Genomic DNA, 25,635 nt, shown 5'->3' with positions numbered 1-25,635 from the left:
GCTTGAAGAGGAGCTTAAGGACACACTGGGATGTGTTTGCAGAGAGGCTGGTGGATAAATATAGGAGGAAGCTAATCAAGCCATCTATCAACAAACGATGCGCACCATCTGTGAGTTTCATCACTCGTCCTATAGAACAGATTTTTTTTTCAGTGCAAGTTCCAGTCTGATGTATGATGCGCAAAGTAAGTGCTGATGTACTTCAAGTATCATAGCTAAATAACTCTCACCAGAAATTTGCATATTAACAGATGGGGAAATACTGTAGGCAGACAATCAGACAGGAGGAGAGATATCCATGCTGTAACCAATCTTACCAGCAAGAAACACATGCAAAATGATTTTCAGACAACATTTCTTTAATACAAAGTCAACATATCTACATACACAGTGGCTTTAAACCAATTATTGTTTCAGTTAGAAGTAACAGTTTGAAAGTGATAGCACTTGGCCCTCATACAAAAAAAGTATTTTTCTGAATTTGGGTTGTTTTTTATTTTTTCCAATTTGTCGTACTGTATACGTTCTGTTATTTTGATTAATTGATTAAGTTAGGGTTCATCTTTTGTTATTTCCCCTCTTCCCCTGAAATATTCAACATACTCCTGCAAATTTGGCGGTTTGTTTTCAAAAGCCTAACATCTTCACATTAAGTCAAAAAAAAACGTAACACATTGCACAAGCTTTGAAAGACTTCCATGGTTTCAGTTTTGGCCTGGGCCCTTTCTCATCAGCCTCACTGAATTCCAGAGTCTTTCATCTTAGGCTTTGAGTTCATTATGAAACATCTCAAGGTTCCCACTGTTCAGAAATGACATGCTGGAAATGTGAATTTGCAGCACGTTTTTGGTTGTCTCAGTCTTTCCTTGGTTGCATCACTCTGCTATCTTTCACTGAGTCCTGATTTCTTTCTGCATCCCAAAATGAAGCATGGTCAAAGACAAAAACAAAAACCAAAGAAAAAAACAGTATGGTTCTGTTCCAGGCTTAAAAAAAATGCACCGGGGAGACAATAAATCAACGTGTCATGTTGGAACTGAACCATGTCTGGCCTTTAGCATAGCTGTATTTGCTCCTCAGCTAATGATATATTTATGGATTAACACCTTGGCATTTTAGGGAGTTAAACAGTTGCACATCTTCTGGGGGTTTTGTGGAAAGTGTTAAGGAATGAAGGATGCCTCCAGCGTTTTTACCGTAGCTGTGGCTTTAAGAATTTACACCTTTGTGATTAATCCTTTGTTTGAGAATTATTTTAAGACAATATTTCTTTTTCAAAAACACCCTTTAGTTGCTCCACTCTGTCTTACACCTAGAATAAGAATGTAACAGGTCCTTGAAATAATGATTGACTAGCAATTCAAATAGTTGACAGAAAGAACTAACCTCCCAGGCTTGGTCAAATTATACCAGCAGATCACTGGTGCTGATTTCGTGCTCTGTTTGAGGCTATAGGTATGAGAACAGAGGCTGGCATGTTTCCCATTTCAACTGCTAGCAGGGGAAATTAAAGTCAGAAGAAAAGTGAGTGGTAATTAAAGACCAGGGAGGAAGGACTGGAGAAGAGAGGTTTCAGAAAGCAGGCTCTACAACCACCAGGATGTGAGAAGGACTTTGATTTTTGTATTTCTGTCCCCACCTAAAGTATGAGATCTTGAAGGTCAAATGATACAAATACATATAATCTATATATTTGTTTATTTACAGGTATACTCTAGATCATAGTGGATATCTAACAAAATGAATGGCCACATTATGTCTGAAAAATTTAAAAAAGAAAAGAGAACTTGAAGAGGATTTTCTTAAACTGCGAGGGTCATAGCCTGACCATGATCATACAAGATACAGTTCGTCAAGTTGGTCCTATATAGGTAAGAAAAAAATCGTCAGTTTTGAAATATTTGATTGATATTTTGTAGATCACTTCATCAACAGTTGCTCAAAAGAAAAAGAAAAAACGACAAAAAAATAAAAAATAGAAATAAAAAATGGCATCTCCTCATCGGCACAGGTTCTACCCTCAGGTAGAAGAGCAATGGTGAGTGGAGGCAGAGGATTCAGGCATAGTGCTTCCCTCAGCTTCCATTAAGAAACACACAAGGTCTCTAAGATTATATATTTATATATATATATATATATGTATGTATATATTAAAAAAACCACACACACAAAGAAAAACAAAATGAAATAAAATCATATTTTCAAGCATGAGAACTGACATGTTTAAAAAACAAAAAAGATGATGAGGAGAAACATATAATTCATACTAAGGTTTGGATATATCTTCATATTCTGCATTTAAATATATATGAATGTGTGAGTGCGCAGTACACATGAATGCATACATATATGCGCACAAGCACACAGCCATGTTATACTTAACATTTCTACAGTGAAAAAATAGAATGTCTTTAAACATAATATGAACAGATAAGCTTTTCTCTTTTCCTGCTAATTTTAAAAAATGATACAACATCTGTTAGAAAACTAAACTGAAAAAAACAAAACAACCAAAAACATAATAAAAAGTCAACTATGTAGTGTAAAATAAGTCGTCATAATACAACATTAATGTTTTCGTAATGTTACAATAACAATAAGGCTTTTTTGGAAATAAGAAAAGATTACACACAGTTCTGTCCATCGCTCCGGCTTTTGTGCACACCCACCGGAAACCTGCGCGGGATCCGTAACGCTCGCGTATACCAAAGCGCTGTTCTCGAAATGAAAACCCGGTGATCTCAAAAGCTTGATTTTTCTTTTTAAATCACAACATACACTAGTGTGTCGACCTGCAGTTGTTCGGGGAGAGTAGGGAGGGGTTGGCGGGGGTAATACGTTTAAAGTTAATCTTTTTTTCGTTTGGGGATGTGCAAGTAACTTGTACTGGAGAGTTTCAGGAACGCGTCACAGCGTCGAGATCCATCATGGCTCCTTGGTCTGGCTGTGTCACCCACAGAGACATCACCTTGAAAACGGAGGGCAAATACCAAAGCATCTGTTTTTGTTTTTTTTTTTGTTTAAATGTATCCACCTGTCACCAAAACACACAAACAGTGGAACTAAAGGCCAATTTTTCAACCACATTAATGTGCAGCTTGGTAACTGCAGCAGGCCTTTGCCACTTGAGCGTCTTATACAATGATATAGATGATTATAGAGGAGGCTGGGCGAGAGGGAGGGGAAAAGGAGGCGTGGACGATGACGTCAAGTGGATGCGCTTTCAGTCATGCCAGTTATCAGAGATGGCATCTTTGATTCATCAGTTTCCTCTCCTTCCAAAGTCACACGTACAGCGTACACGAGATAAGCAGCATGTTTGGTTTTGACAGAAAATCATAATAATAAAAAAAAAACGAGAAAAACGAGATAATTCCTCATTAGACAAAGTTCTGGAGGATGACGATGAGCGTTGGTCACTGTACACAAAGAGAGCCCTCACTTTTGCGGCAATCCTTGTTTGGTTGTTCCATTTTTGTTCCAAAGCTTTCCCCCCCCACCAGGTTTATCTCTTGTTCAAAACCGTGGATGTTGAAACCGCAGCCCCACAATGTAGTGGTTCCAAAGACAGGAGCGATTGTTAAAAAACAGAAGAAAGAAAGAAAAATCACGGGACACGGCTGCCGCTTGTCTCACCTTGGCTGCACGCAAGACGACGCGGCGGAAGCTTCGTGCAGCAGGCGAGACTTTTATCCGGTGACTGATCTTTGCACTGTTAATATACTGGCGTGGTGCAACATTCCTGCGATTACCTGGCTGAGGATACTGATTTCACACGAATTCACAACTGATGCAATTAGCACATTTTAAGAAATGTGTCGCTGCTTTCATCCTCACAACTGTAAGAAAACCAAAAAGTGTCTTCTTTTAGCTCTTAGTGCTCGAGAAGAAGTCGCTTTAATAGTCGAGTGTTATCCCACACAAAATACTGTAAAAACTTTAGGTTTTCTTGAAGGATTTGGTGCCGAATGTGAGTGAACTTGTCCTTTTCTGTTTATTTTGTTTCACTTTTTTTGTACAGCTTGATAAATCTTTTATGCAGGCAACCAGTTTCTTCATTTCTCACAATATTACTCACACACTGTGTTGATGGAAATACTTGAACCCCTTTTACACCCGAGCATATCAAAAAACAAGATAGTCACCAAGTCTTGGCTACATCCATCTGCTTCTCAGTGTTTTTTAGATTTTTATTTGTATTTTTTTTGCCTTCCTTTTCCTTCGTCATCTGTCGCTTGTTACTGTTGTGTCACGAAGATATTTTTTGAGAAGAGAAACGTCCACGAATGTTTACAATGTCCTCCACATTGAAACACTTGAGGTAAGGTAAGCAGTCTGACACTTTGATCAAAACCCGCCCCACATCTTGAGCCACAGCATCTGGTTCCTCCCCTGCCGAGGATCTTCTTTTCTTGAGATGATGGACAATTTTCTTGTGTTTCCTTGTGGCATATTTGAAAAGTCAAATTGGACTCTGAACTGGTTGGACCGGGTGTTGTCTTAAAAAAAAAAAAATCTAGGAGATCCTGGTTGATGTGGCTGAATTGGTGGTGGCGATGTGGTTGTTTGCTGTCGTTTTAAATTTTAGTTCCTATGGCTCAAGAGGCTGTTGAGGTGGGGGTGGGGGGGCAACAGGATTCAGAGGAGGGGGAGGGGGGGAGATGGCTTTTTACGTTGCATAGTGATCAAAGCTTCCTAAGTACTCCAGAGCTGCGTGATAGCAGAATTGATACTCATCCTGTGGAGGGAAAAAAACAGACAGACGCATAACAAATTGCATTAGAACACCTCCCCAGGAGTTTAATGACATGAGAGATTACAATTTTCAGACAATTTCAACTTGCAGTAAATTTCGCAATTTGCTGAGGCAGCGCATGTCCTGACAAGATCATTCTATAGATCCTATACCTAAGTAGAAAGCCTAGATTGGCATGAGCAAAAATCTTTTGCTAAATACAAAAACTTGATTTTGCATTTACCCATTTTCACACAGGAAGACCAGAAAACCAATAATAGACCTTATGGGGGTGAAGACACCCACCCAAAAGTGGTTTAATAGAGCGTTGCTAACTTATTGGTGGTCTTTTAAAATTCCATAAGTCTATCCAAATAAGGAGCAGTGTATGTTATTGTGTGTGACTCTGTGATTTCTCACCTCAGTTTGGACCATAGCTGGCCTCTGTGTTCGGAGCATCTTCACCGTTTGGAAGATATCAACCACACCTTCATAACGCATCCTTTCCAGGACGATGCTAAGGGTGATAAAGACTCCGGTCCTGCCCACGCCAGCACTGCAAACACAAAAAGAGAAAAAAGTGTATTCAGAAAGATGTAAAGCACGCCCTGTGCACACAGCGAGTGAATGGTGCCTTTGTAAATTGCGCCTTTCTTTCGTGTCGCATGCAGCATTTTGTGGGGGACAGTGACTGCAAAGATCTAAAAATACTTTGCACACTGGAAGCTCTAACCACTTAGAGGAAGCAAACTTCCACAGCTGGACATTCTGCTCCACGATAAAACACCAGTGACACTAGCAAAGGAGGCAATTTGCATGTGAGAACCTCGTGAATCCACTTACATATTGTGGCCACATTCTTGTCTAACACACACACACACACACACACACACACACACACACACACACACACACACACACACACACACACACACACACACACAAGCCCAAGGACACATAGGCGCACATTTCAAGTCGCACACAAGCGACCAAGCAAACATTTTGTCTCATTAAGTCCCTCCTCCCATGTGTCGAAAAACTCAGCCTTCTGCTGCTCTCCAGAAATACAGCCCGAGTCTTAACTCAGATCCTGAAATACTTGAGAGCTGCCTCTCTAAGCTGCTTTGCTGTGAAATGACTTCCACTTCACCAATGGAACAATAATTGATATGACAACAGATTTATTTGGGCTTCTTCCAGCCTCTGATGCTATTTTGTCTGAATGGAGAGTGGAAGTGACGGCTGCTGGGAGACACTTTTTTGACTTGTGCGTGAGTTTGTTGACAAGTTTGCGTGTGTCTGCTGGAGGAAAACGGCGCACTTGAGACAAAAGATGACTTGGTATTGTTTGACGCCATTAAATGAAAAAAGAAACAGGAGCCTAATCACCCCCACACTGCAGTATCTCTCAGCCCACCCAAAGCCTCTTCATGGGAGTCAGTCACAGACTGTCACATGGGCTCTTAAACTCACTCAGAGCTCCCCCTCTCTCTCTTTCTCTCTCACTCTCTTTCAACCTCTCCCACTCCCCAGGAAGATCGACTCTCCAAATCTGAAGGCTCGCCGAGCCACTGCAGACTGAGAGGATTTGGTGTCCCCATTCACAGGAAGTAATCAGGCAATTAATGACAAAAAGCATGTGGGTCTATTAGATAGACGCCGAGGAGGAAGGGAGAAGAATAAAAGAAAAGAGGTGCAGGAGAATGGATGGGCCGAGAGGAAGCGAGAGAGAGCGAGGATTAAGAAACAGACAGGCAGTTGACGAACGGGGTAGGCGGGTGACAGAAGACGAAAGAGTAAGAGAAAAGGAAGCTATAAGCTCTACTCTCGGAAACGACTAAGCCTGAAGGAGGAGGGATGGAGAAAGTTGAGAGGGCTACAATGATTAGATGGGAAAGGAGGTAGCTAGAGTCCCGACAGATAATGCAGCCAACAACTATTACTACTCAACTACTCGAGATACACATCGGTGCAAAATGATTCCCTGATTAATATCATCGAACTCTAATGACATAAAACACTTTGCTGTGTTTACTCGCGCGCACGCCTCAAAATCAGGACCGCATTTGATGAGATGCATCACTTATTTAGGCGCTAAATGCAGCCTCTGTCTGCTTTCTTGTGCATTACTCCAGTCCTGCAATAACCAGGCCTTTCACTTTAAGGACAGCACTCCCATAAAGGCTTCACAGAGGGGTAGAATAACTCAGTCTTAGTGGTGCTAGCCTGACACAAGTCCGAGACAACTCCCAGAGGGTCATTTGATGGCTGGTGACATCATTGCTTTTTAATCCAAAGGACGTTATGCTACATTCGATGATGTCATGGCGCCTCTGCAGTAGAAATGTGGCGCAAAAGTGACACCTATTCTGCTCCAAAGGTAAAGTATTTTTAAGAGACAGCAAGGGAATTATTAGTGTTCGCCCATTTGTATCCTTGGAGCTGAATGCCAATCAAACGTTTAAAAAAAGTGTGTCGGAGATCATATACGAGACATACATTCCGTCTTTGCTTGTCTCGCAGCGTATACAGAACCAAAGCTGTGAAGATTGTCCTCATTTGGCTACTGAGAATAACAAGTCATTCAGACGGATCCCACTCAGGGTTATGAATATTAATAATCTGACGTTCTGCTGGTGACCACTACCAAATATCAATTACTACCTGTAATACAGCATCTCGAGTTAATGGTGAAAGTTACCTTGGAAACTACACCGGAGGTGATAAAAATGCACCACGCAGTGATCGTAAAACCCCCAAAAGAATGGCTGTATCATTTCATATGTCTTCTCCTTGCAAATGCCAAGCCACATCTGAGGCTTATCAATTATGAAAGAGAAGGGCCCGTGGAGGTGCTGAGGTAGTGCACTGCGCTTGGCAAAGAGGAGAAGAGGGATGTTGTTAGAGCTGCGCCTTAGGAGGAGCTCTGCTGCAAAACAATAACCATCTTAAGAAGAGATTTAATCTCGTCTTGAGACTTATATCGCTTTCAAGAAGAGAAGAATGTCTTTAGAGACCGGTTTGAGGCAAAGCAGGCGACAACTCATCTCCTTTTAGGAAAACAATTATTAATATAAAATAAAATATACAAGCCATATAATGCACATGACAACATTACCTGCAGTGGACAGAGATTGGGCCATCCTGCCCAAATTGCTCCTTGGTTTTATGCACCTGGCCAATAAAATCAATGAATCCTTCCCCCGATTTGGGCACGCCTTGCTCTGGCCAATCAGTAAACTGGAACTGCCTTACTGTTCTGGATTGGCCATCCTGCAAAACAGAGAGAAAATGAGGTGAGTAGCAAAGATACATTTAAGGTTATCTTAAATGGCGACAGTTCCCACCAACAATTCCACAGTATCAGTATCCTTCCACCAACTCTATGCAGAATAAATGCACTACTAATAGAAGGATCCCCTGTTGGTTGTATGCAAGCATGTTTCTGCTTTGTCTCTCCATCTGAATTGAGGGTCTAGACAAAGGTTGTCACTTGCTAGAGATTGAAATCGATTTGACTTGAATTTGTAAAGCCTTGTTTTTGTCGTTCTCTTGTCGCGTAGGTTCAATAAGAGATAAATGCAAGAACATTTGTTCACACGTGTGGCTGAGAAAAGTGATTCTGACAGAACTAAAAGTTTAAGACGGGCATCCATAATCAGTGTGACCAATCCAGCAGGGAACCAAATGTGAAATATGGTTACAATCTCCCCTTCTCTCTCTTTTTGAGTTATTGTGCTGAATAATGGCTAGAAAAGTGTTTTTGCAGAACATTTTGATACTGGAGTAAAATTGTGACCTTTTTGGATATAAAATGTCATCATTTTATCATTTTATTCTATTAGACAGCAGCTTGAAATGTTGTCATTATTAGCGTATGAATTCTTAAGCTATGGCTGAGAGAGGTCACAGTGACCTTGGGTCCTGGTGAACATTAAAGACAAACTTGAAGAAAATCCCTTAAGGCATTTCTGAGATATTGCATTCTTGAGAAAAAAGGACAAAGTTATGTACATCCACACAGAGGACAAACTGAAAGCAAAAAACGCCTTCGCACTAATTAAATATGCACTTTTTTTCTGTATAAGACTAAACCTGCTGATACAGTGACACACATACTGCTCACAACATAGGGACAGTGTGTCCTCTCTTACTCAAACCCAACTGTTTCCATTTTCTTCCCTATTGTGTTCACAGCGCGCAGTCGTGTGTGTGTGTCACAAAAAGGTCCTAGTTATAGCTAATCAATAGTGCATCTGCCATGACAAGCGTCTTCTCCTAGACACCAAGTTGAATAAGATAATCCTGAGATGCGATCAATAGAGCAACGTGATGGATGAGCACGGAGAGGGAGGGAGGAGGGATGTAAGAAGTAAGAAGGACTTATGGAAAAGAAGGCGGGATTGGAGGATGAAAATTGGAAACAAAAACCCTGACACAATGACGTGCATGTTCGAAAAATGTCAACCTTGACAACTTAATCTTTTATTGATTCTTACAACCTTGTTGTAATGGTGAGGCAACTACATTTGCTTCAACTGCAGTGCAAACAAACGCATTTGAATAGTTTTTTTATCCAATGAAGTGGCATCGCAGGAGGAGAACGGACAGGATCTGCTTTATTATGAGAGAGTTGATTATCCACTCTGAGAATGCACAGTCGATAGTCGTGTCCTTGTAAAGAAACTTCTTTTGATGTTGTCTCAGAGACAGCACATTGCTCGAGAAAGCCGGTGAGCAGACGAGCATTTTCGCAGAGACAAGCTCTCCGCTTGATGCCACCAGTAATTAAGACAACCAGGTGTTCATTTCTCCAGTTGTTTCTCACTTCTCAGCACAGCAGACCTCAGCTTGGATATGAAGTGTCATTCTCGCACATTCTCTATAGATTTTTTCACACACATGGCGGAAGCACAACTGGTTGAGTACTCAGTTGGCAAGTAAACAATTTATTGTTTTTGAAAATCCTGCTATTAGCTGCTAACGATATTTGATTCTAAAATTTGTTTGGAGTAAATTTGACATTTGAAGTTTGTTACAAATGTTAAAAGAGACAAATTCTCAATTATGTTATTGGGGAAAAGAATAACATTGCAATAACATCTTCATCTGAGTAAATTAAAAGTGTCAGTCAGTAGTTAGCTTCAAGCTAACAGTCAGTGCACATGTACAGTGTTTAACCAGTTTATTAGGTCACCACCCAGTGTAAGCTTTATACCACAGCTGCCCTAAATTAACCTTATTGGTAATTACAAAATCATTTGTATGTTTCTGTAATGGTTAATCCACCAGTAATCATTGTTTTTTTTATGCTAAAATCTAATTATGTTATCCACCAATTTTAAATTTACTGATTAAAAAAAAAAAAGCTGAAAAATAATAAAAAACATTATTATTTTTTGATAAAGATGGCAAATTATTTACTTGCAGAAAAATGCCTGATTAATTTCTGATGTCTCAGCAAAGTCCACTCAAATTTGGGGTATAAAAATGCTAATTCGGTTTATATATATATATAAAACACCCAGCGCGCCCCTGCGGGCGGTTTATCCTTCAAGCTCGGGTCCTCTACCAGAGGCCTGGGAGCTTGAGGGTCCTGCGCAGTATCTTAGCTGTTTCCAGGACTGCGCTCTTCTGGACAGAGATCTCCGATGTTATTCCCGGGATCTGCTGGAGCCACTCGCCTAGCTTGGGAGTCACCGCACCTAGTGCTCCGATTACCACGGGGACCACCGTTACCTTCACCCTCCACATCCTCTCGAGCTCTTCTCTGAGCCCTTGGTATTTCTCCAGCTTCTCGTGTTCCTTCTTCCTGATATTGCTGTCATTCGGAACCGCTACATCGATCACTACGGCCATCTTCTTCTGTTTGTCTACCACCACTATGTCCGGTTGGTTAGCCACCACCATTTTGTCCGTCTGTATCTGGAAGTCCCACAGGATCTTAGCTCGGTCATTCTCCACCACCCTTGGGGGCATCTCCCATTTTGACCTCGGGACTTCTAGGTTATACTCGGCACAGATGTTCCTGTACACTATGCCGGCCACTTGGTTATGGCGTTCCATGTATGCCTTGCCTGCTAGCATCTTGCACCCTGCTGTTATGTGCTGGATTGTCTCTGGGGCATCTTTACACAGCCTGCACCTGGGGTCTTGCCTGGTGTGATAGACCCCAGCCTCTATGGATCTTGTACTCAGAGCTTGTTCTTGTGCTGCCATGATTAGTGCCTCTGTGCTGTCTTTCAGTCCAGCTTTGTCCAGCCACTGGTAGGATTTCTGGATATCAGCCACCTCCTCTATCTGCCGGTGGTACATACCGTGCAGGGGCCTGTCCTTCCATGATGGTTCCTCGTCTCCCTCCTCTTTCTTGGGTTTCTGCTGCCTGAGGTATTCACTGAGCACTCGGTCAGTTGGGGCCATCTTCCCAATGTATTCTTGGATGTTCCTTGTCTCATCCTGGACTGTGGTGCTGACACTCACCAGTCCCCGGCCCCCTTCCTTCCGCTTAGCGTACAGCCTCAGGGTGCTGGACTTGGGGTGAAACCCTCCATGCATGGTAAGGAGCTTTCTTGTCTTTATGTCAGTGGCTTCTATCTCCTCCTTTGGCCAGCCTAGTACCCCAGCAGGGTACCTGATCACGGGCAGGGCGTACGTGTTGATGGCCCGGATCTTGTTCTTACCATTCAGCTGACTCCTCAGGACTTGCCTGACCCTCTGCAGGTACTTGGTGGTTGCAGCCTTTCTAGCGGCCTCTTCATGGTTCCCATTTGCCTGCGGGATCCCCAGGTACTTGTAACTGTCCTCTATGTCTGCAATGTTGCCTTCTGGTAGTTCAATCCCCTCAGTTCTGACTACCTTCCCTCTCTTTGTTACCATCCGACTACACTTCTCCAGTCCGAACGACATTCCAATGTCATTGCTGTATAGCCTGGTAGTGTGGATCAGTGAATCGATGTCTCGTTCACTCTTGGCATACAGCTTGATGTCATCCATGTACAGGAGGTGGCTGACAACTGCTCCGTTCCGTAGTCGGTATCCGTAGCCAGTCTTGTTAATGATCTCACTGAGGGGGTTCAGGCCTATGCAGAACAGCAGTGGGGACAGAGCATCTCCTTGGTAGATCCCGCACTTGATGGTAACTTGTGCTATGGGCTTGGAGTTGGCCTCTAGTGTTGTACGCCACATCCCCATTGAGTTCCTGATGAAGGCTCTTAGGGTCCCATTGATCTTGTACAATTCTAGGCATTCCAGTATCCAGCTGTGGGGCATTGAGTCATAGGCCTTCTTGTAATCAATCCAGGCAGTGCACAGGTTGGTCAGTCTGGTCTTGCAGTCTCGGCTGATTGTTCTGTCTACCAGTAGCTGGTGTTTTGCACCTCTGGTATTCTTGCCAATTCCTTTCTGTGTCCCGCTCATGTATTGACCCATGTGCCTGTTCATCTTAGCCGATATGATGCCTGACAGGAGCTTCCATGTAGTACTGAGGCAGGTTATTGGTCGGTAGTTGGAGGGGACCGGTCCCTTCTTGGGGTCCTTGGGGATCAGGACCGTCCGGCCTTCAGTTAGCCATTCCGGGTGTCTCTCGTTAACTAGCAGCTGGTTCATTTGTGCTGCCAGACGCTCGTGGAGTGCAGTCAGCTTCTTCAGCCAGTAGGCGTGAACCATGTCGGGCCCTGGTGCTGTCCAACTCTTCATACTGGAGACCCTTTCTTGGATATCTGCCACTGTGATGGTTACTGGACCCTGTTCAGGGAGGTCGCTGTGGTCTGCCCTCAGATCCACTAGCCACTGAGCATTGCCGTTATGGGTTGCATCCTTCTCCCATATGCTCTTCCAGTATTGCTCCGTCTCCAGCCTTGGTGGTGCTGTTCTCTTATTGTTCCCTTGCCACTGAGAGTACACCTTTGCTGGTTCTGTGGAGAACAGCTGGTTTATTCTCCTGCCTTCTATCTCTCTGGTGTACCTCCTCAAGCGGCTGGCCAAGGCTGTGAGTCTTTGCTTGGCAGTTTCCAAGGCCTCAGGTATGGACAGCTTGCTGTATTTCTTAGGCACCTTATTTGTCGCACCTTTCTGCAACTCCGTTAGTTGGCTAACCTCCCTCCGTGCTACTTTGATCTTGCCCTCTAGCCTCCTTCTCCATGGAGGGTACTGCCCCTTGTGGCTGTTCAACTTGTAGCCAAGCATCTCACTGATCACTGCTGCCGTATTGTAGATCAGCTTGTTAGTGTCGGTAATCGTGGTTGTAGGTATTGCCCGTAGTGCTGCATTAACATCATCTAGCAGACCTTCTGAGGGTACTTCACGTAATCTTGGTAACCGGCTACGGGGGATCCAGGTTTCAAGCTTGGCCATGATCCTATTTTTCAGGTCAGCTCCTCTCGCACTCAACGATCCTTCTCCTATCGCACTTGGGGCTATGTACCCAATCTCGGGTGGGGGTGATGATATCTCCCCCCTGACCTGGCGTCCTGACTCCTCCTTGCCGTAGCATTTGTGTTGTACCTCGTCAATCTCTAGCTGTGAGAGCAGTCCCTTCTTTCGAATGTTGGAACACTGAGCTACTAGTTGTTTCGCCGTCATTGTGGATGTTGGGTATCGAAGAATCCATAGGTCCCTCATCCTATTCATGTAGCCCCTTCCGCCGGGGTTACTTGCGTAGTAGCATTCCAACAACGCCCTGTTTTCGTCCCTTGCCCACCGATGCCTTCTTGTTCCAGTAGCCCACTTTCCGTCAGGGTGCCCTGGTTCCTCAACACCTGACGCGGACCTTGTTGATCCGGGCGACGTCCGAGCCGGCATGCCTTCATATTTATCTGTCTCGCTCATGTCTGCGGTAGGCTTGCTTAGCATAGGGGGTCTAGCCTTAGGACCCTTACTGGATACAGACGCCCCAGGCAGGAATCAAACTTGCGATCCTCTGTTCCAAAGGCGTGTAGTTTAACCACTACGCTATCCAGCTGCTATATATATATATATATATATATATATATATATATATATGAAAATAGCATTTTCACTTTTAAAGACATTATTGAAATTTTCCCCAATATTGTTGAAGAAACTGCAGTATGGTGTATGTAAAGAACAAGATGCAATGAAGACATGCAACATGCTTCATGTCATAAATGACAAAAATCATACTGAGCAGAATTCATGGTAAATGTCAAATGTGTTGAAGTAAACAAGTACCTGAGGGTCTCTAACCATCATGGATGGGAGCTGTCTTACATTCTTACTGATTTATTCTGATTTTTGCCAAGAGCTAACCATCCCCCCGTTCAGACGGTGACTCTATGCTGAACATATATACTTTACGTTGTTACTATATGTCAAAGGATTTAAATAATCTGCCTATTGTCACATGGGACTATACGTGCTGCTGATGTGAGTCTGCATCGCTGCTGCCAAGGGGTACTCTTGTACATTTATTGTGCTTGACAAATACAGTGATTTAGAATCTAATAAGTTAGGCCCCGTATACCAGCTCTCTTTGTAAAACACCTCATGTCTCTTTCCCTGTTTTATGACGCATTGCATGTTTTCTTTCTTGTGTTGCCTTTGTTTTTCCATCTCAAAAACATTTAGCCTCAGCAGGGGGATTAAAAATGAAAGAGGGGCAAAGACAACAACACAATAAACTAAGCACGCGAAAGAAAGAAGGGGGGGTGGGGGGGGTGGGGAGCAAAATTTAACACACAACCTGAGGGCCCACGCGCCGTGTCAAATTGTGTGATTAAATACGTGACTGGCTCGCTAGATGTGAGTGTTGAAGCGTGGAGTCTATGCTATTACTGCGCAGAGGCATGCGAGAGAAACACACACAGCTGTGTGCACACACACACACAGTCATACATATACAAAACAGACAAACATGTACATGTGATCTGTGCAATAGCAGGGTAAGCCCAGGTCACAGACACTTTTAAGTGCATACACAATCAGCAAGATCGACGCACACGCGCGGCCTGAAAGCACAGACCGGACTATCACCTGCTCCATCTCTCCGCTTTGTTTTCTTAACTGTGTGATAAGCTTTGACTGCCTGTTTGCTAACACTGTTTGCTTTGATGATTGAGTCCCCTTGGACAATCCTCGAAAAGAAAAGCAGCACTGACCAGACCTCGGGGCATCGTGTTTGCATGCACGTTAGAGCAATCTCATACTTTATATGCATTCATATCTTCTTACTAAAACGATGGTAGCGCATGTATGCATATGTACAGTGTTGGGGAGTAACGGAATACATGTACCGCCGTTACGTATTTAGAATACAAAATATGAGTAACTGTATTCCGTTACAGTTACCGTTTAAAAAGGTGGTATTCAGAATACAGTTACTTTGTTGAAATAAATGGATTACACTGCGGTACTTTCCTGTTTCATTTTGTCGCGGGTCAGGACTGTTTGGGTTTTGTTTGACAGCTACGTTCTGTTGTTCCAGGTGGCAGCGTTACGGTTGCCATGGTTACAGGGCGACGCTCTCTCTCTCTTTCTGCGACTGTGTGTTTCCTGGGTGAGAGAGCGCCTTTTTGTTGTTGTTGTTGTGCTAAGCTAACAGGCAGAATGCTACAAGCATAGCTCTAAAGAATGTAGCATCATGGGCAGTATAGTCCGTGCTGCAGGGAGAATGCACTGCCATACACGTTATGGGTCTGTGAGCGCGAGGAGGGAGAAAAAGGCGAGTGGAAAGGTACGAGTTGTCGTCGAGGAAAAACGGGAGCTGGAAACATGTAAATATAATAATAACCACTGCAGCCAAGAAGAGTGCCTGATGAGCCCAGCTGTAAGTAAGCTATTAAGACTCGACTGTACACCGTGTTCGTGTTTTCCTCCGAAAACAATAAGTTCCGTTGGAGCAGTCTTTCAACGCCTCTCTCTGTCTCTCGCAAGAAAAATTGACCCACACAACAAAGTAAAGCTATTTTTCGGCTATGAGCCGACAGGGACCCCGCCGTATTAGTCAGAGGTCCCTTTACTACAGTTCGGAGTCGCGGACCTTCAGTAATAGTAATAAATCACACAGCAATAGTACATTCACGTTGTTGTAAAAAGCACGATAATATATTAAGTAATCCAAAGTATTCAGAATACGTTACTCTCATTGAGTAACGTAACGGAATACGTTACAGAATACATTTTGGGGCATGTATTCTGTATTCTGTAACGGAATACATTTTAAAAGTAACCTTCCCAACACTGCATATGTTTCTGTGTGTATTCAAGCTACTCCGAAACGACTGGGTCAATCTTACCGAAACTGTGCACGAACAACGTCACACTCACAGCGATAACCTCTACAGTTTTGTTCCACTCACTAAATATGGGATGAAGAATTAGAAAAAGCAGGCCCGGCTAGTGTGTTTAATCTATCAGAGCCTTTGGAAGATGATATCTGAACTTATGCGCATGAACTAATAGAAATATACAGAGGAAAGGAGATCGGCATGAGCCTTTTCATGAGTGCATGTGTGCGCCTTAATTGCTTTAATACCAACAGGATGATGCCTGGGAAAATCAGTGGGTATATCAGCCGAGACGGGAGATTTTCATCTCTCTGCTAGATTTCTACTGTTGCTCCTTTGAACTGTCTGACCTAATTTGACCAAAAAAGAAATGTTATCGGAGGTAAAGAGATAACTACAAAAGAGCAGAGTAGCTTCTTAACAGTTCAGGGTGAGAAAAGTCAGTTCAGTAGTGAAACACTGTATGGAAATCTATCTCACAATAGAAACAGAAAAAAACTCTTTTAAGGAAGGTTTTTGAGATAAATATGACGAGACTGCGATGTTTTTCTGTTTACGTGGCCTAGTTTTACTCAACTTGCTTAATCTTCGACATTTCCAACACCTCAGTGAGTTGTTGATGGCGCATCTGTCCAAATTATAACATCTTTTTTTTTTTTACTCTTATACTTTTAGTCTTTTGAGGAGGCTAAAAATGCGTCATTGGCGCACAACTTCTGATGAACAAAAGCATAAAGAAGAAGACTGGAAAAAGTCCCTCTTGCGCTTTGATACAAAGAAACTGCAGCTGAATATCTATTGAATGCTGACAGCAATTTAGTACAAAGTTTTCTTTTAAGGTGTGATGGGCAGATTTCAGATTTACGCCCCAGCGTCAACAACAAAAGCCGCTGAACAGAAAAAATACAACATGTAGGCTACAGTGTGGAAACATGTACAGGCTCTGTGTTTATGTAGGCTTTTCAAGGGTGTAATGTATTGTATTTATATATTTTCCATTCATTGGAAAATTTCACATCTTGTGCCCTATTTAACCCTCCCAAACCGCCAAAGGACCCCCTCTTACCCTGGCGTCTGTGACCTTGAACTCTCGGAGGATGTACTGAGGCATGTTATACTCTGCCATGGGGTCTACCACAAAGTACTGATACCTGGCAGAGCGCTCTGCAGGCCAGTACTGGTGACATTTTTCCTGTTTGAAAAAAAATAGTGATGATTTTTAGTGGAATTTTTTATGGCGTTTTACATTTTGATTTTAAATTATTTTAATTTTTAAGCAAAAAGAGACAGATAAATAACATAAATCAGCGTCGTACCCGTCCCATCTCTCTAAGTTTGGTCAACATGACTACAATAGTGGAGTTGTTCTCCCAGAGCATTCTCCAGAAGTCTTCTGTAGTCTCCGCCAGAGGGCCCTGCGTGGCAATGTAGGCTTTCTGTTGCCTGTTTAAACAGTAAAGTCACACCATGTTTACTTGAGTAATTAACTGTAAACACCACTGATGCAAATTCAGAGGGGGAAAAACAAAATCAACCGTATGACACAAACTTGTGGACGATAAGTAAACTTGATGATTGCTTTTACATAATAATACACACGATTACATGACTGCTATGAGGAAAAAATACAAAAATAGAATGAATATTTCTCTCATTTTCTTTATTCCATGTAATATATGTCTCTGATCAATCAAGATGTTTCTTTGCAGTAGAAATAAACACATGAATAAATAAGCAGTTACTTCACTCATGCTGGCGTGCTTTTCTGCCATCTCAACTCTTCCTACCTGTATCCATCAATAAAGCTGGCATTGATGTAGTCAGATCCTTCCAGGCCTCTGATTGGCTGCAGGCAAACACGAGTGGTCTCGTAGGGCATGATGTTAACCAGCCGATTTTTGAACTTGTTGCAGGGAAGGTTGGCACTGATGAAGCGCGACGTGTGGGCTTTGGAGTTGGCCAAACGCTGTTGGGGGAAGACAAAGGGATAGTTTAACATACCAGAAGATAAGCAATAACAATAACAGTACAGACTAAGGTAAAAATATAGTATAGTGTTAAAAAAAAAAGAGACATTTAGTAAGACTGCAATGAATGATGCAGAGGAGGAGAATAAAGATTAAAAGCAGAGAAATGTGAGAAGATAGCACTGCAGAGGAAAGAAGTAAAAGAAAAAGGAAGAGCAGGAGAGGATGAAGAAGACAGGTGCAAGATAGCTAGAAAGTGGAGAATATCAATTGCAGAAAGTAATAAAGAAGACCTAATCTAATCTGATCTGTCACCCACGATGCCACAGCTTCAAAGGACATTGTTTATCAGGAATATATTTATCAGAAAGCAATTCAAAACTTTATTCCCGTTTGCAACTTGTGAGGTCCTGGAGGGTCAGATAAAATGACGGAAAATACGTTACACACCCAGACTAACAAGCCTCTGGATCAAGCCTGTATGAAACAGAAAACTTGCCTAAAAGTGGGTCAGTCGCAGCTTTGATAATGGCAGTGTGCATAAAACATAGACTCACATAGGGATGCTCAGAAAGACAAACACACACGCACGCTGCATAATGATCAAAATGAAAATGCCGTACTGCTACATCATCACCGTCATAAGGATCTCAGCGCGAGTTTGTGGGTCAGCAAGTCCTATGATCTCCTCCTTTTGGCTTCGACGTCTCAATAAAGAATATGTGTGTGTGTGTTCTTGCTCGTTAGCAAGCAAATAGAAGATACCCTTGTCAGATGGTTTAGGACCCCTTTCAGACAGAACGCACGGCGCGCTGAAAACACCAGCAGCATCACAAGAAATGAGAACGAGACAAGAGATGAGCTGCAACTGACCCCGGTGAAAAAGAAGGCGGGATGTGAATATATTTTCTAGATTTTCCAGCTCCCAAAAATACAAAAAGTCAGTGTGTTCATGCTTTTATGTGTGCGCAAACCAGGTCTAACTTTCCATTTTCTCTTCCAATTAGAGTATTCTCGGTCTCTCTTTCTCTTTCCCCCCTCGTATAGCACCAGCAGCTCTCTATCAGTGGCTTCTTGGAGTCCATCCAGTGTTTGCCTCCTCCTCCTCCCATGCCTTTATCCCTTGCTACTGTCTTGCTTTTGATCTGTGTTTCACAGAGGCACCTGGAAAGGCTTAAGGTGGCCTGGCAGTGCTAAAGAGGCCCTCAGCTACACCACAGAGGGTGAAGGGAACTGCGCCAGACCTGGCAGCCTCAATCTCTTCACCTCATACTAGCTCCTTCCCATTTATAGTACAGCATATCTGGTCAGTTTTCATTCCATTTGGCATGTTGCACCGAAACATATATTTGGTTATGTATCAGAAACTAGAGCTTAAAGAAGCACTGTGACCAAAAACGCAGTAGGACCATCCCCAGTAGGCTTCCCTGGACATAACCAAATCTAAGTGGGAAGTCAGAACCCTGTAATAGAAAATACAAGGGTCTGAGAATATTAAATACCATCTGGCATTTCTATAAATCTATAGTAAAGTATTCTGAATATCACTACAGATTTACACATATTTATTCTTTTTAGTACATTTACTATCTATTAGATCATAGGTTTTCGGTTTATTTCTAGTAAATACTATCTTTCCAATTGTGTACTTCTTTAATTATTAATTATGCATTGCCATGCAAAGCCTTGTGAGAGTTTTGTATATGTATATAACTGTTTCTATATAACTCGAGAAGATTTTTGTATTTTTGTTTGGACTTGGATCCCAATTTAAACAGCTGAATCCCAACTCATACTTGCTTCTATTTAAATTGAAATTTATCCCAGCAGCTCAGTAGCATTTTGTTGTGTGTGTATGTTGTAATCCACATACTGTTGCAAAATACGTTCTACAAGCATGCTATGTGCATAAATCTCCATAAAAATGCACATACTGTGAGCAAGAAAGCATTTTTGTCTGACTACTTCATGACAAAATTTTCTTCAGGGATTCCCAACAGTTATGGCTTAACTCTGCGTGACTATGTATCCTACCTGAGAATGACAGTGCCCTCCCACTCTCGCCTATAGTGCAGTATTCTGTCAAATCACTTCCTTACTGCCAACTTAGTATACACTCGTCCCTTTGTTCATTAGCCAAACGTTCCTCCCTCCGCTTGCCTCACCTTCCACCTCCATTTGTCATCATCAAGTATTAATTACTTAGCTCAACCACCCCTTTTCTCACACGCCTACCCCCTCTGTACTGACAGCAGGGTGGATGTTATTAATCCCCGTTCGACTCCTGATGCCAGCTCAGCATTATTTCCCGATACAGATGGCAGTGGAGTTTCCGTCACTGTTGTGCACCAGTGAGAAGACACCCCCCAAAAAAAGACTAATCGCACTGGCACTGTTGTTGTTTCTTGGTAGGGAGGCTGCGTTGATGAAAAGCGATGACGAATGATTCAAGAATCTGTGTGCGTAATCCAAGGTCAGCAGATGCTAACTGGTGTGCCAAAGTTGAGGTGACTTTACTTTATGGACGGGTGACAAATTATAGGATAAGCCCCCCAACTCAATTAACTGGCAGTGACTCTACAAGTAGCATTCTTCCAAAAGATATGTGATGTTTGATGGTGGTGATGGAGAGCACTTTCTAATATGCCACGATGTCTCATAGATGGTCAGCTAGATTGATGCCCGGTGGCTGTGACGAATTGCAACGGCTGTATAAAGGAAAAAGTACACGATGCCAGCTAATATCCCCCCGCTGTAGCAGTCGCCCAGTCTCCCCATCGCAGGATTCAAGGGTTTATGTTTTTCCTTTAATAAGTCACCCCTCTGTACGTAAACACTATGCTTTGCTGTCTTTCTCACCTACTGCTTTTTCATTAATTTTTTCTTTCTTAAAACCGAAAATCCGTGCTGCTCTGAGCCAAAAAATCCTTTGTCTTGCCCCTGCTAGATTAAACCCAATTTCTTAGCCTAAGCATATTATTGCAAAATCCTCAAAAATGAACAATGTGGCCCAACAGCAAAGGGCTTCTTATTTCTCTTTTCTAGCTCTGGAAAAAAAAATACTACACCTCAATAGCATTGTGTACCTAAATGATGAAACGTTTTAAGTGAAGCACAAGAAAGTAAAGGAAATTTGTTTTTTAGTCACCTGTTACTTGGATAGCATCCGTAAAAAACTGACAAATAGCTGCCATTCAAATAAGGCAGTTTAAATATACCTTCTACAGTGATGCTACACTGTATAAACTGCATCTTCACTCAACTAAAATGTTATTCTTTCAGTCCCCCCACCCACTCAGGCAGTGACAGCAACCATCCAATTTGTCTCTTTCCTAGTCTCCTAATTTAGTTTCACAGCTTCTTGTCAGAAACACAGATGCTGATAGTTAAGAACCACTGAAAAAACACCAAAACAAAACAAAAAAACCCCAAATCAAAATACAAAGAAACGTATTATCACAAAGCAAAGAGCAATGACTGAAACCAAAAATTAAGCACACTGCAAATAATGATGAAGAAAAATATGAAAAGCAATGAAATTGGATTTGCATCCAGAATAACTGCTGGGAAGATAAAGCTGGCAGCTAGGCTTATTTAAAAGGCTTACAGTGGCTTAAAACAAGGTGTCAGAAAAACATACCGGTGCCGTCTTCATTATTTAGTTATGATAAGGACTACAGAGAGGAAAGTTAATGTAGACATTGATCTGTGGCTGCTCGTCATTTCCCACTGTCTTGGCAGGTGACTCTGAGGAAAAACTCCAAGCAGGCTCCCTGATAATTTGCATGTCTGACCCCAGCAGAAGTTAAAGTTGATCGGTATATGTAGTTAGGGCTCATTAATAAAGAAACAACAACAACAAAGCAAGGTGTAAAACCCTCTAATTCCAGTGCATAGTGCACTTAAAATGGTCAGAAGGTTATTAAGGTTTTATAGGTTTATTTCCTATACCTTGAACTCCAGCTCCATGCCAGTGACGTGCTCACCGCTCTCCACCTGTGCAAGCTTCTGGATGTAAGAATACAGGCTCCGGGCAGCCACCTCAGTGTTTCCGCAGGCCACCGCCTCCAGCAGTGCGTCATGAATGAAGCTGTACTGGTCTTCGGTCTGCACCATGTAATTCCGCTGCGATCGCATAAGTGTCACATGGCCGTAAATGTCGACCGTCTTCTCGTGCTTGATCCGCTCCAGCATGGCGTCGATGACGATGAAGCAGCCCGTCCGGCCTACGCCCGCACTGGAGTAAAAAAAAAAAAAAAAAAGATACAAAATTACTTTGTGTTTTGGCATTGAATATTTTCAGTGTAATTCACTGTGCCATTATAATGCTTTATATACAGCAAGTCCTGTAAGCTCTGTTGTGAAGTCACACTTTGCATAATTGAATAGGAAGACGCAAAGAGAGAGATGTTATGAAAGCTAAGAGAGGAAATAAATAAACAATAAAGGAAAATGACAAATAGAACAACAGGAGGACAGTGATGGAGACTAGGTGAAGCAAGCCGTCAAATTTCAATTTTATTGTGTAGTGCTTTGGACTCACTGAAGTCTTCTTATCTTGACAAAAAGGAAGGTTTCAATTTGAATAAGCCATCTGAGAAATACCACACGTAAAAGGAGGAAGAGCTAAGGAGTGAAATGGGAGACGCAAAGGAGATGGGAAGGGATTACTTTTGAGGCTTTTTGACAGAAAGAGATAAAAAGAAAAAGGTGGAGAGAATGGCAGCAGGGAAATAAAGCACAAATTAAAGAGAAGGCTGCTGTGACCAATTGAAAATAGAAGAGACAGAGGTCATTTGGGAAAGAGAGTATGCGGTGGTGTAAAGTGTTTTACGTAACCTATAATAGCAAGTACGCAGGTAAAGCCTGCCATTCTGTTGGCTCACGGACACACAATGACCTAATAACAACTGCATTACTGAAGCTGGGATTTTCCATATGCTGGGCTTGACTTCATTTTTGGGAGACCGGCTGGTGCAAGAACCACTCCTCGGTTCCTTTGAAGCACAAAAGTGAATCAAATTACAAACCGACCTGCAGTGAGCAATGATTGGTCCAGCGTCAGGCGGATTGCAAGTCTTCACCCTACGGAGGAAGGCCAGGAACGGGGTTGGGTACTCTGGTACGCCGTGGTCAGGCCAGGCGGTGAACTGGAACTGACGAACCTCCCGCTTCTCACTCGAACCATTCTGCATAACACACAGAGAGGCTGGTTGCACTGTGTTTGCACTGGGTCATTCAGTAGCTTTATTGTTGGTCTATAAACCCAAATGGTGTCTTGATAACGGTGCTGCTTTGTGCAACTTGGCTGTTACAGAGAGATGTTGTACAGTGAGACCACAAAACATTCAGAAAGCTGACATACTGACGTATTTAGTGGATACACCTGCTTACCACAAAGATGGGATTTCAGGTCAAATAAAAAGTTGCACTTTGTAGCCTTGATGAGTAAAATGCACTATAGTTTAGGTTAAAATCATCTATGATGAAATGCTTTCAACACATGCAGCTCATCAATGGCTTCAACAGTAAATCTAATAGAAAAGCTGGGGGACTGTGTAAATTGTATTGATTTGGAAATCATTTAAACCCTGTCCTTGCTGGACTGTCTCACCGAGTTAAAATTGTGGATGAAGCAAAGAAGTGGACCTCTTGAACCTCACTCGTCTTGGCCCTCCAAAACACGGGACGGATCACACATTTGATAAACAGATAAATGCTGTTGCTACAGTTAGTTTCTTCTACCCGAGGCAAAAGGCTAAGCCCTCTCTCTCTTTTGCTAAGAAGGCAAACCATGCTTGAAAAAGAAGGCACTGGACTTGTTCAAGTGTGTGAGGATGTTTCACCTTTCATACAAGAGGTTTCTTTAGTTCTAAAAGATTTTTCAAGCTCCTACGACTACCATGACCTGGATGACTGAGAGCCTAGACGAACTAGTTCATACCTTCATTTCACCCAGGCTTGCTTTTTGGAGTAGTTTTTATTTGAGAATCAGCCAGGCGCTGCGTTCTCCTCTGCAACCAAAATGCAGCAGCTCAAGTCCTGACAGGCACCTGCAAGCGAGCTCGTATTTCCCCTGTTTTTGGATGTTTTAACTACACATTCTCTGAAATGATCATTGAGATCAGCTGACCAGATGCTTCTGGTCTTACTGTGAAGCAGATTAAAGCATAGAGGAGACCTGGCCTTCTCTGTAGATGCCCCTGAACTTTGAAACAGCCCGCGCCCTTGAAATGAGCACCTCAGCAACACTCGACATCTTCAAGAGCCGCTTGAAAACTCATTTTTATTCCTAGGCATTTAAACCAGACCGAGGCTTGGCATCTGTTTTTCCTCTGTCTACTTTTCTGCACTATGCCAGTTTAGTTTAGTTTAGTTGTACAACACAGAGACAAAATATCAAAGACTGAAAGTGGAAAAAATTCAAAAAAAGTTGAAACAAGGGTCCTGAAAATGGTCATAAATATAACTGGGTTTAATAGAAGCATCCACTGGAGTTTGTGAGTAGGTTTTTTAGCAGTTTAAGAATAACTCAGTAACACAAGACTAAGTGTCAGTGTAATTGCAGTGTAATACTGCAAAGAATGTGCCGCTTTCATAGTCTCCAGTAGAGATGGACCGATCCGATATTACGTATCGGTATCGGTCCGATACTGACCTAAATTACTGGATCGGATATCAGAGAAAAATAAAAAATGTAATCCGATCCATTAAATATCACGAAAGCACCTCACAAAACTTGCAACACACCGTAACTCACCTCAGGTTAGCACGTCGGAGCAGTATGCATCACCTGATAGAGCGGCTGTGGCATGCAGGACCTGTCGGTGGTCTGGATAGCATGTGGAGCTTCGCTAGCAACCTGGCATTTCATCTCCGACAAAGTTATCCCGAGAGAAGTAAAGCAAGTGTGTAAGTCCATCTCTGAATGTTTGTAAAGCATTCCTGCGTTAAGCTTAACAAACGATATATGGAGCGACTGCCTCTTCTTGCTGCTACTTCAATCATGAAACTGCTTAACGATCAGCTGATCGGCTTTTCTGTCGCGAGTCCGTGTCTCTAGTTTGCTTTTGGCCCACTTTGCACCAGAAAGAGGAAACCAGCGGCTGAACAACAGCAGCACGTTTAAGCTTGATCAGCTGTTGTTAGAACTTATTTAATATTACTTTCTACACCAGGATCTTTTTCTACGTAGCTGACGCTGGTAACTGTGCAGGGGCGGATCTAGCAAAGTTTAGCCAGGGGGGCCGATAGGGCATTAACAGGGAAAAGGGGGCACAAAGACATACTTTTCTTTCTTATTCTCATTTAAAATGTCTAGCTTTTAATAAATAATTATCTGACAGCCAAAGTTTTAATTTGATGCAAAATGAATAGAAGTCCATTACTGTATATAGTAACTATTAAGTCTAATATATATACCCTAGTAAGCTATACTACTTTTTCCTTTGGGAAGGTACCATCTGTGCAGTCTGCAATTTTGTTGAAGAAAGATGTTGAATCTATTTAATATTTCTTGAAAAATAATTGATTTCTGTGCATTTTTTTTTCACACTGCATCAAATTAAGGTTGATTACGGCGATTAAGCATCATGAGGTGGAGCGTGAGGGGTGGTTCCCTATTTTTTATTTATTTATTTTTGTTGTTGCTGGGAGTTGGAACCCTATTAGTTAGGTTGCTTAATATTTA

The 25,635-nt window shown here is 42.4% G+C and overlaps 1 protein-coding gene across 10 annotated transcripts in view; it reads right to left on the bottom strand.

The window, feature by feature from the left end:
- Positions 1 to 341: 341 nt before the first annotated feature.
- The window catches only part of ptprsa (protein tyrosine phosphatase receptor type Sa), a 241,846-nt gene continuing 216,552 nt past the window's right edge, over positions 342 to 25,635 (bottom strand). For all 10 annotated transcript variants that reach the window (XM_086263230.1, XM_086263221.1, XM_086263226.1 and 7 more), the window contains 8 exons: positions 22,980 to 23,134; positions 21,897 to 22,182; positions 17,766 to 17,944; positions 17,295 to 17,421; positions 17,045 to 17,170; positions 7,854 to 8,008; positions 5,156 to 5,291; positions 342 to 4,738 (listed from right to left, as the gene is read on the bottom strand). In XM_086263230.1, coding sequence (XP_086119356.1) covers positions 4,670 to 4,738; positions 5,156 to 5,291; positions 7,854 to 8,008; positions 17,045 to 17,170; positions 17,295 to 17,421; positions 17,766 to 17,944; positions 21,897 to 22,182; positions 22,980 to 23,134 — 1,233 coding nt within the window. In that variant the 3' untranslated portion in view covers positions 342 to 4,669. The remainder of the gene's footprint in view (positions 4,739 to 5,155; positions 5,292 to 7,853; positions 8,009 to 17,044; positions 17,171 to 17,294; positions 17,422 to 17,765; positions 17,945 to 21,896; positions 22,183 to 22,979; positions 23,135 to 25,635) is intronic.

This window comes from Aulonocara sp. 'chitande type north' Nkhata Bay, linkage group LG15 (assembly GCF_057382095.1).
Source record: "Aulonocara sp. 'chitande type north' Nkhata Bay isolate Kocher_YH1m ecotype deep benthic linkage group LG15, A_spYH_male_GT1.1, whole genome shotgun sequence".
Classification (NCBI taxonomy): domain Eukaryota; kingdom Metazoa; phylum Chordata; class Actinopteri; order Cichliformes; family Cichlidae; genus Aulonocara; species Aulonocara sp. 'chitande type north' Nkhata Bay.
The sequence above is the reverse complement of the archived record's forward strand: the minus strand, read 5'-3'. Positions and strand labels throughout refer to the sequence as shown.